We start from the raw sequence: 18,053 nt of genomic DNA, 5'->3' as shown, positions 1-18,053 counted from the left end.
GACGCTGCAGATTCACATGCGCCCACCGCCTCCCCAGGAGCCTGTAGCCATTTCGAAGTTGATCTTGAACATTTGTAAATTTGTAAATATATCACTTTAAACTACATTATGTACATACATATTTACTCCATTGCATGGGCACTATTACTATAATACACGACTCCTACCTTACCCTCTGCGGGGAAAACAATCTAAGATGGAGTCGACGCCCATGCGCAATGGAGCCGAAAGGGGAGGAGTCCCTCGATCTCGTGACTCGAAAAGACTTCTTCAAAGAAAAACAACTTGTAACACTCCGAGCCCAACACTAGATGGCGGGATGTGCAAAGCATGTGAATCTGCAGCGTCTCCTGCCACGAACAGATGTACACTGGGTAAGTGACATTTTCCATATATATATATATATATATATATATATATATATATATATATATATATATATATATATATATTTTTTTTTTTTTTTTTACAGTAGGCCCATCATCAATCCTGGACTGTGTATGCATGTTTACATTTATATGATCTAAAACTATTCAATATGATGCCTCAGGATTTAATACTGGGAAAAGAAGGGTCATCATAATAGAACTGCACTGCACTATTATACTTTGATATTGTAGCTGATCTAAAATAGCTCTTACATGTTGTTTAACCTCTGGCTTCAGAGGCTATTGAGCCTGCACTTGTGGCTCACTCCTTAAAGGAATAACATGGTGAACTGATCCTTTGTCCTACTCTGCTTGGTTTCTGTGCAACGCAGAATCTTGCTTTAAAGCCCACATTTAAACTCTAAACAATCGGAGGATCATCAAGTTTGCTGTAGGAAATCAACACACTCTAAGGATGCTCTAAAGCTTCCGCATACTCTAAAGCAAAAGATTTAGTACCAATAATATCCTCAGAGTCTTGGATATGCAAGGGATGCAGCAGCATCAGCAAACCATTTATCAAAGAAATAGAATTAAGAGAACAGCACAGGAAGTCTAAAACCACTGTGGCATTAGCACATGTTGTGCCGTAGTGTAATCAGTGTACACACGTGCTAAAGATAAATTAAAATGCTTTATCTGGATATGGATGTTTTGTTCCTTCAGTTCTTCTTAGAAACCTTTGCAGTCTGGCTGCTTCTGTGGCTTTTTTTTTTATTTCCATCGGACTTTCCTTAGCTGCCTGTACTCTGTGCAAGGAGTGGCATCCAGTAGGAAAGAAATTGTAAAGTCTATGTAAATGTAAGAACAATGATTAAAACATTTATTTGATTAAATTGCTCCAAAGATCAATTGAAATCATGGTAGTCACTATTAAATATTTCTATTTTTAATCACATTTGGCTTTCTTTTGTCTTTTATTGTAAATTATATTATTATGTTAGAAGGACATTTGTTAGGAGCTTATTACAAAAACCTTTAAGCATTGTTTCTATTTTGCGTTCTAAAATCACAAGGCCGCTTGAGATGTCTTGCAAATACTGTACAAGGTATCACAAGGATATTAAAAGACTATTGATAAAGCTGAAAGGAACAGATTGAAGCATCCTTAATTGCGCCCCAGTGTTGTTGCCTTCTTTGAGTAATGGATATTTATTTTCTTTACTTATACAGGTTGCTAAGTGACACACCTCTATCACGTAGGGAACATGAGGCCCAGAAGCAACCTGCTATTGAGGTAAGTTTCTGTTATACTGTAAAATACAACAGAGCAATACCATGACCAGCACAAATTGATCCTTTTCACAATACTTCAGCAATGGTAAAAAGGAACTTGATGTAAAGTTAGTCTCACTAGTACTTAACTATATGTGGGAATGCCCTTGTTAGTTTAGGGTGCTTTAGAAACCTGTTTTTTTTTTTTTAATTGTAGATTTGCTTTGCTAGAAACTCCCTTCCTCCTCCTGAAACCAATTAAGAAAAAATACAAAGCCTGTACTGGAACTGGTAACCTTAATATCTGAGAAAATATCTTTGGCACTGAAGATCCAGGGATCTCTGGACAATCCTGTATCTGGCTGAGTGCCTTTGGTGGCAGCTATGAGTCTTCCAGGGATCTTGACAGCCTTTTATCTGAGTTGATGCATTTGGTACCAGTTCACAATATGACTGCTCAGTACTATTGCCACTACTCTGAAGTGCCCAATATTTGCTAGGACCACTGGATAATGATCTTCAGTTTGCCACATCTTTAAGCCCTACTCAAGGAGCAAAATAAAGGATGCTATACAGAATACTCAAGAACATATTGTTGCTGTGAACTGCAACAAGAAAAGACTAGAAAACATTGGCAGTGTTTAGAAGGAGATCTCCGGGATAGAGCCACAACTGAATAATCTGAATGTTCTTTTAGGCCTCATTCAAAGACTGTCAAAGGACCTTTATTTTTGTTTAACTTGTGTCTTATACATGCTTGTAATCTATTTCAAAGCTAGGTTCTTTTCTAATACTTAATATCCACCACTTGCAGTTTTGTTCGGTCTTTTTTCTTGTGTGGCTTTCACATCTGAGTTACTGCTCAGCCTGAATGATGGCACTCTGTTTAAATATTGACTGTTAACTTTAGTGTAGAGTGCATATTGAGTATGATTAGTAGTGCAAAGAGGCCTCTTTCATGATTTTTGTTGTGAAAATACTTAAGCAGTGTGATTTGGATAATTAATTGAAATTTGTTCACTTTTTAGAATTGCCCAATTTTATGTCTGCATAATTCACTATGTGCATGCAATGCATATGGGACGTTTGTAGTTCATTGTGTGTGTGGCTTACCTAAAGATGTGGGTGAGAGCAGAGTTTTTCTCATTCAGTGAATTCTGGAACTGACTGGCATAGTGGAAGTCTACAAAGTTCTTTCTGCATTTGCACTGAATGTCTGAAATAGTAATGGGACTGCTGTATGTTGTGCAGAGGGAATAGTGTCCTACTGGTTGAGTTGAAGCTTATAAGAGCCATTCTTTGGAAGTGTAGGGGTGTGTACTTTCTGGGCAGAAAGAAATTAGACGAGCATTGATTGTTGACTGAGTTCTTTGAGTCACTGTTGGATGTTTACTTGTGTATGTTGTATCCTGTATGTGTAGGAATGTGCAAGTACACCCTTTGCGGTTTGTGTTGTGAAAGAGGGAGCGGTGTTGAGACAAATTGTGTGCCTTTCCTATCTGTGCTTACTGTTCAACCTAGGTGATGGTTCTATTAGAATGTTGGTTGTCAATGTGTGGATATGCACTCCTCAAGTAATAAATCAATTCATGTAATTAAGGAGGCAGAGCAGGAAGCTGCGTGGCTGCTAGTAGGGCGTTATTTTTGCATGCTACTTGCTTGATCCCGTAACGTAGCTTAAGAAGGAAGTTAGTTACCTGGATGATACTCAGAGTCCACGTATCCAAGGCCTGTAGAGGTTATTGAAGTTTTGTCAGAGATCACCTGTTGCATATTTAGTGGATTTCAAGAACCAATTTCATAAATAAGGTTTTCAATTTGGGAACCTGCACCCAGACAGCACTGGGGAACGTATCTCTTTCTAGGATGAGAAATTGGCGTAGGATGCTGACTGTTAATAATACTACTAGAAGTAAAGTGCGTTTGTAGAAGCTAAATAAAGAGACAGGCAAAGTTTCATATATAGCTGTATTAATGAATTCATGGGGCCATATGTTTAGCAAAACAGCATGTCCGATAAGAGAAACATCTGCCAGAACTTTTATGCATGAATACCACAACTGCGTGAAAATACATCCTGCAATGAGGATACAGAAAGGGGATTTCTTCATCACTATAGGCAAATACACGGTGTGATTTTGATCAGAAAATGCATGGTGTTACACGTGCACTAAGCATCTAACCAATCACAGTAAAACATTTTGTGATGGCAGCGTGATACAAGATGACCACAAGCGTGACTTTACATTACTAAAATGTTTGGGACTTTCCAAGGCGTCAACAAACAATTTCTTGACAACCCCTGTCCAGACCTTTGTGGACATCCAGATGTCTGTCTGTCAGTGGGCAAAAGAAGCAATGCATGTCATGTGAGGTGTGTTTCAAGCAAGCCTTGCATTACAAATTATTTGTCTGGGTTATTAGTTCCTCTGTGGTCATCCTAATGCTGAACACACTTTGCAGGCCTTTTTCATAATTGAATATTATAAAACGTGAACAAGACAAGATGGATACCACATACAATAAAAAATACTTCCGCACGTTAAAAATCAAGCGGAGGAAGCATGGAGCTCAGAGTTTGCTTTCTCCTGTTGTAACCAGGGTAAAAAGCATACTTTCTGGTGGGTGACTTAAAATAGTCAGGAAACTGTTTCTTCTCTAAAGGTTTTGCTAGGGGCACGAAGGCAAAAGTTTTTACACTTTGCTAACTGTAACCTTATACTAAAATGCCATGTATGTTAAACCAGAGTAAGTGAAGTTAGAATCAGATGTACCTCACTTGTTCCCTTCAGGTATATATTTGGTGTATGAAAATAGCCAGGCAATGCATTCTGTTTTATAAAAATGTAAGAGCATTCATGAAAATGGAAATTATCAGCATGCTTTGTTTTGTGTGAGTGTCAACTATGTTTTGAGTGGGACGTATGTAATAGATAATTCTGGCAACCAGTTCCATGTGGTAACAGTGGGGGCAGCGGGTGGATTGCTTCAGGGTTTACAGGCCTCCACCTGACCTGCTGGAGGTATGGCAGCGTCTGTCCGTTTGAGAGTCCAAGTAGCCTCCCACAGGTGACTGGAGATGTCCTCCTTTTCCAAGCAATCTGTTTTTTAGTTTTCAGTTTGATGGGCTTCACACCTTGGGTACCAGACAGGGAAAGGTCGATTCAGGACATAATTCTGTAAGGCATGAGACTGTTGGGGCAGATGTCGCCCTATCTTTGTGTTTCTCTCTTTGGCAGACTGTCCACTTTCTTAGTATTATAAGAACCCAGTATTCCTCTGTGGCATTGTTTCTCTGTTCATTCATGTGCATGTCTCTCTTGCCCCATGTTTAACTAATTTGTTTTTTTCTGTCAGTCTGTACAGTTACAAAAGAAACTGCACCAGATGGAAGAACAGCTCCACAATGAAATGCAGTCCAAAGATGAGATAGAACAAAAGTTCAGGTAAGAATATACGTATACATATTTCTTAAGTGTAGTGTATTGTAAATGATGTAAAAGTGATATGGTACACCCTGAAAACATCTAAAATAAATATAATGTACTCATGAAGAATTCACTGGGCTTACAAATCTGCATGCCATTGAGAAATGGCTCATTATGTGTTGCATGAACAAGAATATAATGTCACTTATTTTCTAGAGATGCTATAACAAAGTTATTTTGTCCTATTTATTAGAACAGCAAATGTTCGGTTAGAGAAGACAATGAAGGAATTGGATGAAGAGGTAAAGTGTTTAACTTTTTATTAATCTATAACAATAAAGATCTCATATAACATTATGCAGAATGTTCTATTAATACTCCATGTTTTATACAAAACGAGTACTGAGGTTTCCTTTATTAGCTGTATTATTTGCATTTATAATTGAATTTTAATCTTCTGTATCATCACTCTTGCTTCATTAAGTAGGTGATATTTGTTTCAATATTTCAGTATTTCAAAATTTCAGTCATACATCCAGGGAAGGGGTCTTACTCATCATTAACATATGGTCTGCTGTGTTCATCATAGTAATGATAGTCTTTGACTTCACCTTTCACCCAGCATCCCATTCAGCACCATCTTATTCCTGCATGTCATTCTAGACAGTAAGGCATAAACACTTTGTACCTCCACGCAGAAAATGATACCAAAGCTACAACTTGGAACACGTTTAGTCAACGATCTGTAGGTCAGGGCAATGTATTCTTATAATCTCTGACTGGAATAGTGTTTTTTTTTTGGCAATATCAGCTTAACAAAATTCTGTTACATCTTGTTGCACAACACTTTCGTTATCTATGAAAAGGCCTCCTTTCCATAGGATATATACACAACTGTAATATTTCATCAAATTACCAGCAAGATAAATGCTTGAAGGAGTTTGTGCTAATTCAGGGGTGTAGAGGTGAAAGAAGAGCAGTTTTGTAGCGTTGTGTTAGCCCTGCCTCAAAGGGACCATTTATCTTTGTCCTGCACGTTTCTTTTGATATGGTGTTTATGGAATGTGGTGTTGGTCCTTTATTTAGAGATGTGCCTTTGATGAACCGAAAAAGACATTTCATAGTGAGGTAGGAAAGTGACATAGGTAGGTTATGGATGAGGAGGAAATTGTACCTTTAGTTTAGTGCCTGGCCCTTCTCTGAATTTGTGAGTTGAGTACTTGGGAAGCGTCCTGTTTTGTTCTTTCTGCACTTATTTCATACTTTTCTTTTGGTTGTTTGCAGATTAATGTGAGGAAAAATCTGGAATCCATATCAAGGCAGCTAGAACGGGAAAAAGCCCTTCTTCAACACAAAAATGCAGAATACCAAAGGAAAGCTGAAAATGAGGCGGACAAGAAGCGGGGCCTTGAAAATGATGGTAAGTGATTTTTTTAATGTTCTCAATTGAAATGGTGATCCTTCCATATATTGATTATACATCCTTGTGTGCAAGAATTTACAATTGGTAATATGTTTTTTATTTCAGTTAACAGCTTGAAAGATCAGCTGGATGACCTTAAAAAAAGAAATCATAACTCCCAAATATCCAACGAGAAAATCAATCAGCTACAGAGACAGGCAAGTGTTTTCAGTTTGGAGCTATGGAAATGTCATTATTCAAGTCCTGGCCCACTATAAAATTTCCTTAAACACAGTTGTGGGCCTGGACTGAGGAGGAGAGCACATAATAGTGAGGCAACTAACAATAGTTAGTTACGTTCTGATTTCATTTAGGTAATTGGTACCATTTCCCTTATCTCTCCCAGCACACTCTTTCAGGGCAGTTGTCCCAGTCTGCTTTCTTCTTCACACACTCTCTGAGCGTGGATTGCAGATAAACTGTAGTTAGTGCCAGCATTCTTAGCATTGGGATTGACCGAGCCAAACTGAGATTTTCAGAGAGGATGTTAATAAGATGTAGACTTTATTTAGCCAGAGATTGTGACACCAGAAGATGAAAGAGAGGCTCCTCACACTTTGAAATTATATCAGTAAAAGGCTCACTAGCAGAACATCTCAACCAATCAATCACCCCACTAGCTGGGATTTGCTGTAGCGCTCCATATCTGTGGCTTTAGATAGCTGTTCCTCCAGTTCTGGCATCCTCAGGCCTGTGCATTAGGAAGATGATTCGTGTCAGCCTCAGAGCTGATTTTTTAATTCCATAAAGGATTTTAGTTCCTCCGCATTATGACATACCTGACCTCTCACCTAGAAGTGCTGTTTGTCTACTTCCCTTAAGCAGACTCTATTCTGGATGCTGGTATTTGCCCTGTTTCTAGATATACCCCTAGTCTTCCTTTATTTATCATTGTTTTGTTCAGTTGTAGATATGCTGTCAAGCAGCTATACGCTTTTTTTTTTTTTTTTTTTAGTGATATCCCCTAGAGGACTGTAAGATTTGTCTTATGGATGGATGGCGTGGGCCACGTGGTACCAGACCCCCATGGTGTTGTAGGACTTCTAGTTGCAACATGTGATATCGCTTGTCACTGGCATTCTAAGAGGGCTCCTTCTGTATGATAGTGGTTTAATGATACTGATTGGGGTGCCAGGGTGGAGGAATGTGTTGTAAATCATGGCGTGGCCCTCAAAAATATATTAAAATATGTGGCTGAACTATTACTCCAGTGCAGGGTGTTAATGCACGGAATACTGCTACTATGCATGTGATTTGTCAGCTTACTTTCAAGGGCTTACTATTGAGCTATATGATGATGCCTATTGTCTTTATGGTTTGTATTCACACTTTTCTTATGGGAAACCAATAAAGCAGCACTGTAAGTAAAGATTGAACTTATGCAGTCTGATATTCCAGAGGCCTGCCGTTTTCAGGAATGCCTATTGTAAAGCACAGCACCAGGTCATTCTTAAATTGGTTTGCTCCATCTGGTGGATTTGTACTATTCCCAGGCCCCACTTAGTACATTGTAATCAGTCTGTATGAAGGAAGACAGAGGTTTGTCCTTTTTTCTTCCATGACCAGCACCTTTCTTGTTATCAAAATGGCCCCTGCATCAAGATCAGGATCTGGGGTTATATCATACAGATAATGACACGCTCCTTTTATAATTTATAAGGCCTTTGGCAGGAAAACCATGGCTTTCTCTGACCTGTCTTCTTTTTAGTACCCTATCTTTGAGATTCGTGGAAGAGTGGTACATCTGTTCAGATTATTAGGTTTTGTGCTAGATATTAAGATTTTTCCTTTCCCTGACTGTCTCCATTATTCATGGACTGGAAGGAGGCTTATGTTGCTTATAACCGCCCTTACAGCAGTCCTTTTGAAAGATTAGCCTTACTGGCAATTGCCTCCTGCCTCCACCCTTTCTATAGGGTGGACAACTATCACAGTTGGTTTGCTGTGCGAGTAGTAAAGATATTGGAGGCTTAGTACCACCTCCGTGCTGAAATGTGTCTCAAAGCTGTTTTATACCACTCGAAAGTTGTTACTGAATTCTTGGGCCATGTGGAGAGGTGGCTATTCTTCCATGTCCTTATATCCCCTGCACTCTTTTCTGATATTACTTTCTGCCTGGATTCGGCAAGGCTGCTTTATAGTTTCTTTTTGGAAAAGCGATCCAATGAATTTCTGTGCCGTGGCTGGATTCATTGTACATGCAACAGGGGCATGCTGTGCTTGGCGCTAAACTAATTGTGAATAATTCTGAGGATGTGATCTTAAATTTTTTTTTTTTCTTCTGAACGTTTTATGACACAGGATGTATCATTCTGTCCCATGCAACAGTTCTTCTGACCTTTCTGGTTTCAGGTTATATGTTGAGTAGGCTTTACTGTATGGTGATTGCAGGCTAGACTACCTTGGTTTTCTGTGGATGCATTTCCATTTGCTGTGAATGCTGTGTGTGGTTGCTTTTGTGCACCCACAACATTGGTTAGAAAGGCAGTCTTCTGTGGCCATTGATTTTATGGGCAGTCTTTACTAGTTGTTGATTTAATGGTTTAGCAGCTGACTTATACGTACATGGCTTGTGGGTGTCAGCTGTGTGGTTTTGGTCAAACACTTGGCATTGCTTGATATATCTTTATTATGTTGGAATTCTGACGAGGAAAAGGTAGAAAATTGTGATATTCTGATGACAGTAACCGTTATGCTTCCTTATGTGTGTTTTTGGTATTTCTATAGCCCTAGCCTCTATAAAATGCAGCACTTGTCATGGTGAGGGACGAACATATAGTCAGAGTGATAGGTGAGATAGTTGGATTGTGGGCAATAATGTATTGTGATGTAGTGTTGGCGATATGTAATATGGCAATGTTTTTTTCCAGATCCTGGGTGTATAGATGCACCTTGTTTTTGCTTAGCTGCTCTGCTTTGTCTTTTTTACGGTTCTTAGTCTGATGGTGTCCTGGCTGTGGGTGTGCCGAGTACCACCAGAGATGGTGAACTTGTGTGTAAGATAAGTGGGCGGTACTGGTCGTGATGGCTTTGTAAGTAATGCAGCTATTGTTGGAAATGGTGCGGGCTGGCAAGAGTTTAGAATGGAGTGCCACCAGGATGGTGGTGATGTGATCCTATTTCCTCAGGCCCTGAGCAGGATGCCAGTGTGGAGTCTGGAAGGCCATTGGACAGGGTATTACCACCATCCAGATGCAATAGTAAACAGGCTTGAACAGCAGTTGTGAAGTCACTTTTTGAAAAAACAGTGTTTGATGCCATGTGTAGCTGCAGATACACATGCTCTGCATACTTTGGCCATCTAGTGTTGGGTTTGGAAGTTTGCAAGTTGTTTTTGTTCGAAAGTCTTTCCAGTCTCGGGACATAGTGACTCCTCCTCTTTTTTGCAATGCGCATTGTCCTCGACTCCATCTTCAGATTGTTTTCTTCCTCCTTCAGTTTGGGAAACCTCTCCAGTTGGCGGTATTGTTTCGATGCGATATTCTTTTTTGACATTGCATTTCGGGATCGAAAAAAGACTGTATAAGTAATTTTTTGATGGAGGCCCTTGGGGCCGTGCCCTTAGGGTAGTCAATTTCTCCATTCGACATACTTGAGAATGAAAAACTGATTGAACAGACTCCATTCCTTTTTTGTCCGAAATGTTGCTCCAAATTCCCTCTGACCGATCGCCATCAGGTCTGTAACCTCTGCCTGTCACCGGAACACCGAGAAGAAGCCTGTGAGGCCTGCCAGCTGTTCCGCTCAAAGAAAACTGTACGGGACTGAAGAGCTCATCGACGTGAAATGCAGAGACTTGAATTTGAGGAAACACTTGATGTTTTCGGCATGCAAGAGATCACGTTGGACACGGAACAGGAGCAAGAGATTCAGAAGGCATTGGCTGCTGAAGAGGAGTCATTTCCAATCAACGACTCCTATTCAGAGGTCGAAATGACTCTGGAAATGAAGGCGATCTCTCCAGTTCAACACGCAGTGAGTAAACATGCCCCTACTCCACCCAAAAGACTCAGTTCAGATACAGAAGCTATTGATCCACCACTGCTTTCTGGCCATGGCAGGCATCAAAAAGTTGGGTCAGATGCCCCACCCTCTAGCTCAGCACAGAAACATAAACCTAAACCACTCCTTCCATTACAAGCCATGTGTCGGTGTCTTAGGCCCCGAAACCTTCCACATCACACTTGCTGTCCACCGCTTCAGCATAGAAAAGACTATGCAATAACATCTTCGGCACCGAAACATAAACTTTCTTCAGTACAGAAAAAACTCGATCTAAAATCATCTTCGTAGCCAAAACATTTTCTGGAGCCAACTCTTCACAGCTTTAAGTAACAGCTCTAAGCGAAGCAGTCTCAATTGCACATCCAGCCTCATACTGGAAGAGTACTGGTAAAAACTCCTCCTCCTAGAAGACAGCTCACTTTTTTTGAGGAGGCTTTGGACACAAATGAACCTCCAACAAAACAGAAAAGGGTGGTCAAGGAACTGCAGGAGATTCATCCACCTCCACCTCTACCTACATCTCCTCTACCCATTACCTCTCCACCACCACAAACCTCTTCTCCACAACACTCTACAGAAGACCCATTAGCCATATCTCCCAAAGGGTATCCTCACTCAGGTCACGATATTCATGAGATTAGTGAGAATACATCACATATTCGTGAGGACATAGATCCATGGTCACAGTATGATGTTGACACATATATTAATCCTGACATAGAGAGACCTTCACCCCCTGAGGGTACTACATCTTTTCAAGAGTTGGTGGGGAGGGCTGCCACATATCATCAGGCACCCCTCCACAAAGATCCTGTATATGATGACTTTCTATTTGAGACACTAACATCCTCTCATAAATCTACCCAATATTTCCCTGTGCTGAAGGGAATGCTCAGACATGCAGATTCTATTTTCCAAGATCCAGCTAGAGCTTGTATAAGTACTCCAGGCACGGAAAAAAATACAAAGCTTCTCCCTCAGATCCCATATACATCGAGACAAATTCCACCAGACTCTTTGGCTGTCTCTAATGCTAGAAAAAGCCAGTTCACAAGCTTCTCAGGATGCACCACGTCCTGACAAGGAGAGTAAGCTTATCAACGCATTTGGTAAGCGTGTTGCTGTTCAAGCAGCAAATCATTGGGGTATTGCCGATACACAAGGATTCTAGCCTAATACTATCATGTCCAGTGGGACGACATGGAGCAGTTAATCCAATATCTGCCAAAGGAGCACAGGAGGAAGGGACAGGATATCGTTAACAGTTCATTTCAAATAATGCCATTCGCAGTACTCTAGACTCCGCTGATACAGCAGCCATTGGGACTAATACTAGTGTTTTACTGTACCGCCATGCATTGTTTCGTATTTCTGCTTTCAAGCAAGAGGTACAGCAGACCATATTAAATGTCCCATTCGATAAGGGACACCTTTTTGGGCCACAAGTATTCAGGCTTTGGAAAAAATGAAAAAAGACAACGAGTTGGCTAAATCTATGGGAGTACTACAACTCCCTTCCTCTCGTGGTACTTTTCGCAAAAACACAGTGTAAACCACCTTCCAAACCTGCGGCAGGGGAACCATCTTCCTCATATAACAAGGGTCAATCACATGTATCCGTCGATCACATGTATCCTCCAACAGTAGATTTTACAGAGGATGTCATAGGGGGAAAACATCTTCCTCTCGAGCATCTGCCACTGTCCCCAAACAGTGACTCTCTACAGCTTCCAACAGATCATTTAACACCTGTTGGGGGAGGACGACTTCAGCACTTCCTACAAAATTGGCACAAAATTACAACAGAGAAACAGTTCCATTTCAACAACAAGAACTGACGTGAACTCCCTTTATTTTCTCATCCCCAAAAAGGATGGCTCACTAAGACCCATATTAGATCTCAGATCCTTAAACCATTACATCCTGTGAGAACATTTTCATATGGTCCATTACAGAATGTGCTACCCCTGATACAACAAGGTGACTTTTTATCAGCACTAGATCTAAAGGACGCTCCCTTCCATATTCCTTAACATCCAGTGCACCGTAAACACCTCAGATTTGTCATTCTAGGACAACAATATGAGTTCAAAGTGCTTCCATTCTGGGTCACCACATCACCAAGATTGTTTACAAAATGCTTAGCGATAGTAGCAGCTCATCTACTCAGGCAAAAGATCCATGTATATCCATACCTGGATGACTGTCCCATCACAGCTCTCTTCCACAATGTCTCAACCACATTTAGACCACAATAGACCTGCTTCACCAGTTAGGGTTCACAGTCAATTTCCAGAAGTCCCATCTCACCCTACTACAGGTACAACCTTATTTTGCGGCTGTAATCAATATAAACATGGGAGTAGCTTATCCAAATGCAGTAGGGATACAAAACCCCCAAACACAGCTTCTTCACTTTCATCCCAATCAATGGACTACAGTGAGGGTAATCATGAAACTTCTGGGAATGATGGCGATTGCAATCGTGCTACATTCACAACTTCACATGCTTCCATTGCAAGAATGCCTCTCACACCAGTGGTCTCAAGCACAGGGTCATTTGGACGATCTAGTGTTGGTAGACAGCTGCACCTTTCATTCCCTGCAGTGATGGAACAAAACCTATCTTTCCAGAGGACAGCCACTTTTAGACCTTGTCCCTGAGGTAATTGTGACAGCAGGTGCTTCTCGCATAGGATGGGGTGCTCACCTCCAAAACCTGACAATCCAAAGTCTTTGGAACCATGTGCACAATATTCTGCACATCAACTATCCGGAGATGCTAGCAGTTCATCTAGCACTCAAAGCTTTTGTCACACATCTCAAAAACAAAATGGTCCTCATCCACACAGATAACATGGCAACCATTTCTTATCTGCAACAACGGGGGTGGGGGGCACATTCACTGCAGTTGTCTTGCCTTGCACAGACAATTAGTCACTGGGCCATTTTTCATAACAATCGGCTGTTAGCAGAACACCTTCTGGGGTCACACAAAACTTTTGCCAACCTCCTCAGCAGAACGCCACAACAAGTCCACAAATGGGAACTGGGAAAGAGAATGAAAAATACCCAAACGTCGTCTCCCAGTTTTCCACACCGTCAGTCCAAGGGCAATGCTGTATGGATGAATTGGTCAGGGATATTTGCTTACGCTTCTCCACCTCTCCCTCTTCTTCCTTATGTGATTCGGAAACTCAGACAAACCTCTCTCAGAATGATACTGGTGGCACCCACATGGGCAAGACAACTGTGGTTCACTATACTACTGGATCTATCAGTAGTATCACAGAAGCTACCTCTACACCTAGACCTTCTCACTCAGAACAAAGACCAAATCAGACATCCCAAACCCAAGGACTTGAATCTTGCAATTTGGCTCCTGAACTCATAGAATTTGGGTATTTAAACTTACCACAAGACTGTATGGACATTCTTAAGGAAGCTCACAAACCATCCACTAGAGCTTGTTATGCAGCCAAGTGGAAGCGTTTTGCTCAACAATGTATTTTTCAAAACATGAACTCTTTTCAAGTATCTACACAGAATGGTATTTTGTACCTTCTCCATTTGCAAACGCAAATTTAACATGCACCCCTATAAGGTTACATTGAGCAGCTATAGCTGCTTAGTTGCAGAACAGACAGTGCTCTTCTATTTTTAAAATCTTTGTCATAAAGGCTTTTATGGAAGGATTTTAAGAGTAATACCACCAAGACTATCTCCAGTACCTTCTTGAAACCTGAATATAGTGCTCACCAGGCTTATGGGACCACCGTTTGAACCAATGCACTCCTGTATTTTACAGTTTCTATCATGGAAGGTAGCCTTTTTAGTTGCAGTCACTTCCCTCAGACATGTAAGTGAGCTTCAGGCATTAACAGTACTAGAACCGTTCAGGTACATAAAGATAAGGTGGTTCTTAGCACTAATACAACCTTCCTACCTAAGGTTGTGTCTCAATTTCCTATCAGTCAGACTATCTAATTGCCAGCTATTTTCCCAAAATCTGATTCAGTTGCTTGCTGAGAGAGCCCTCCACATATTAGATGTGAAAAGAACACCTATGTTCTATATTGATAGAACTAAGAATTTTAGGAAGACAAAACTTTTTGTTGCCTTTTCTCCACCACATAAATGTAATCCCATAACAAAATCTACTATAGCAAGATGGATTGTTAAATGTATCCAAACTTCTTATGCAAAAGCTAAATGGCCTTTCCTATTACCCCTAGAGCACATTGAACACGTAAGAAAGGTGCGTCTATGGCATTTCTTGGCAATATGCCTATAGCGGACATGTGTAGGGCAGCTACATGGTCAAGACCACACACTTTATCTAAATACTATTGTGGGGACATTTTAGCACACCAACAATCCGATGTAGGACAGGCAGTGCTACTTACTTTATTCCAAAATAATGTCACACCCACAGGCAAGCCACCGCTTTTATGGAGGCACTGCTTTGCAGTCTATGACGAGCATGTGTATCTACAACTACGCATGCCATCAAACGGAATATGTTACTTACCCAGTAAGCATCTGTTTGTGGCATGTAGTGCTATAGATTCACATATACCCACCTGCCTCCCCAGGTCACTGATGGTTGTTACCGTGCATAATGTACATTGTCACGCATGATCTTTTAGGGGTTATCTTCCTTCGTATTACTTTCATTCATTACCGACTGCGAGAAAATATTCTGAAGATAGAGTCAAGGATCATACGCATTGCAAAGAAAAGGAGGAGTCACTGTGTCCTGTGAGTCAAAACACTTTCATAAAAAAACAACTTGCAACCTTCCGGACCCAACACTAGATGGCAGAAGTATGCAGAGCATGTGAATCTAGAGCACTACTTGCCACAAATAGATGCTTACTAGGTAAGTAACATTTCCTTCACTTTCTTTAGAGGAAAGAGCTGGTACTAGGCCATCTTTGGTTTTTTGGCAGTGTGTTCCTTGAGTGTGAGGTTTGTGTCCAGGGTGAATCCAAGTGACTTCAGATTCAGTGAAAGTTGGGATTTAAAGCCGTCAAAGTTAATTTAATTTAGCCTCCACATCATATTGCTGAATTTCCTCCGTTCCTCTTTTGTGCTCTGTATGACCTGTTGTGGTTTTGCTTGGATGTTACAAGCAAAATTTCTAACGCTGAAATCAGGTTTTAGTCTTGTGCAAAGGTGCTAAACAATTGTTACATTAAGGGAGCTTTTTTATTTTTTTTATTTTAATATGCCAATTCTGTTGTCTCACTTTTGGTCAAGAATAAATGCAACTTTACCTGCTAAGCTAGGCAATGTTAACAACATACAATTTCTCTCAAATGTGTCATCCTACTGTTCCTGCAGCTAGATGAAGCCAACGCACTTTTACGAACAGAGTCGGATACTGCTGCCAGACTCCGGAAGAACCAAACTGAAATGTCGAAGCAGATCCAGCAATTAGAGGGCAACAACCGGGAAATGCAAGATAAATACTGCTTGCTCGAAAGTGCTAAACTTAAGCTAGAGAAGGACTTCATTAATCTGCAGTCTGCTCTTGAATCCGAAAGGAGAGACCGAAGTCATGGCTCAGAGATTATCAGCGATTTGCAAGGTATTTGAGCCACCACTGTAGAAAAGCAATATTTGTTTCAATTAATTTGCTACTCCTACCTGATAAGTCATTGTTCAATTCAACAAAATGACGTAGGACTGGCAAGATCAATTAGTGTTTTTTGTATTAGCTTTGGAAAAGTGAACTGGCTATTAAAATAAATTAGTGGTAAAAGGGTATACGAATGCATTAATACCTGTTTTATATAAACCCATTTTTAGGTCCACTATATTCAGTGTCATCCAAACAGTGAGCATTTGTAGTAACCTTTTTAGGTTTGCACTTGGATTTCTTATATTAGCAAAGAAATCCATTGAAGGGTGCATCTTACTCACTGATATGATGTAAATTAACTGATTTCAATATGTTAAAATGCTATTGCTTTATTATTATTATATTATATACTTGTATTCCCCAATGTAAGAGATGTGGTCAGCTTCACATTGAATACTTATTATTATAGGTGTTTTGTAATCGTTTTGAATCCGAAATTCAATTAATTTTTAAATGGCGAACACACGCCCAACAAGGAGGTTATTTGGAAGAATGGACATTACAATGCTAGTATTGTCTGGTTTCTTTCATAATATATGTCCAGACAATATTTTCTTCTCAAGGTGCCTTTCTAAGCACCCTCAGTTAGTTACTTCTGTTGGGAAATGCTTTTGAACAGGTCAAAATAAATAAAATTGCTATCTAGTTTCACCCTATTTATTATAGCACAAGGCACTTTTACCTGCTTGAAGTTGCTGTCAGTATGCACATGGTGCACCTAAATAAATCCAAGATGACCTGTCTGTAAAAATACAGACTAGAATAGAGTTGGTGCAGCGTTCCAGTTTTCATCTTTTGAGTACAATATTGAAGGTTCTTTATTACCTTGTGATTTTTAATTTAGCACGAATATCTGGTCTGGAAGAAGAGTTAAAAAATGGAACAGGAGCATTGACGAAGGCTGACATGGAGAAGAGGCAGTTGCAGGAGAGGCTTTCAGGTTTGGAAAAGGTAAGACATGCCAAATATTCATTTAATAACATGCCATTGTGTTTCTGGCTTTTTTCTATGGCATTTTATGAATGTTATAATGTTTTCATTACAAAATACATGAAATGTTCTGTATGTAGAATATCTGGAATACAACAAACATAAATTAGCAAGTTTCTGATGGAATTTTTTAGCGTGATACATAATAAATGTAAAATGATTTGCAATAATATGCCAGTAGGATAGCTTAAAGGTTAAGAACTTGCACTGAGACCTGTATGTAATCTGCAAATCAGACGTTTGGATTACTGCAAGCCCCTTTATTTCCAAAAGCAAGAGTACATTTGCATTTTGGGGATACAACATGATACTTATGACACATGTAAACAAGCACTATATAAAAGCTGGTTATCCAGTTACCAGTTTTGCCAATTTGTTTGCTTTTGGGAAATACTATTGTCTTTGAAGGAAAGAATGTACTTACCAAATGTTTTACATATGCACGTAGGAGTGGAGTGCAAAACTTTTTATAGTACTTGTTTACCTTCGTCATGAAGGGGAAAACTGCTAAATAAGTGACACTGCACAAGAGACCCATTACGTAAACCAGAATATGAGGGAATGACATTGGATAGCCTTCAGTGTAGCATTTCTTTGCTCTATCAAGGGAAAATGATGCCTGAGCCATATACAATTTGGATCAAAAGTAGTGTGATTATGGTGTGAATGCCTTTCATTGTTCAGCTTTTGTTACAAAGGGACTTAATAAGATCGTTAAATTTATCACCATAAGCTGGGTTTGGGGCAGTTGTTCTTAAACTTTGGTCTAGGGACCACTGGGAGTCCGCAATGCCTAGTCCAGGGGTAGGCGACTGCTTAGAAAATTAACTAATGAGATCAGATTGTTAAGGTACATGTAACTAAAGGAGGAAACTGTA

General features: G+C 40.1%; 1 protein-coding gene across 1 annotated transcript in view; it reads left to right on the top strand.

The window, feature by feature from the left end:
- ROCK2 (Rho associated coiled-coil containing protein kinase 2) overlaps window positions 1-18,053 on the top strand; it is a 508,887-nt gene that overhangs the window by 346,816 nt on the left and 144,018 nt on the right. The window contains exons 10-16 of the mRNA XM_069235939.1: window positions 1,602-1,665; window positions 5,001-5,089; window positions 5,325-5,373; window positions 6,356-6,491; window positions 6,600-6,691; window positions 15,885-16,131; window positions 17,030-17,136. Of these exons, the coding sequence (XP_069092040.1) occupies window positions 1,602-1,665; window positions 5,001-5,089; window positions 5,325-5,373; window positions 6,356-6,491; window positions 6,600-6,691; window positions 15,885-16,131; window positions 17,030-17,136 (784 nt within the window). The remainder of the gene's footprint in view (window positions 1-1,601; window positions 1,666-5,000; window positions 5,090-5,324; window positions 5,374-6,355; window positions 6,492-6,599; window positions 6,692-15,884; window positions 16,132-17,029; window positions 17,137-18,053) is intronic.

The sequence above is a fragment of the Pleurodeles waltl genome, chromosome 5 (assembly GCF_031143425.1).
Source record: "Pleurodeles waltl isolate 20211129_DDA chromosome 5, aPleWal1.hap1.20221129, whole genome shotgun sequence".
Classification (NCBI taxonomy): Eukaryota; Metazoa; Chordata; class Amphibia; order Caudata; family Salamandridae; genus Pleurodeles; species Pleurodeles waltl.
Note: the sequence above shows the minus strand (reverse complement) of the source record. Positions and strands in the feature narration are given on the sequence as shown.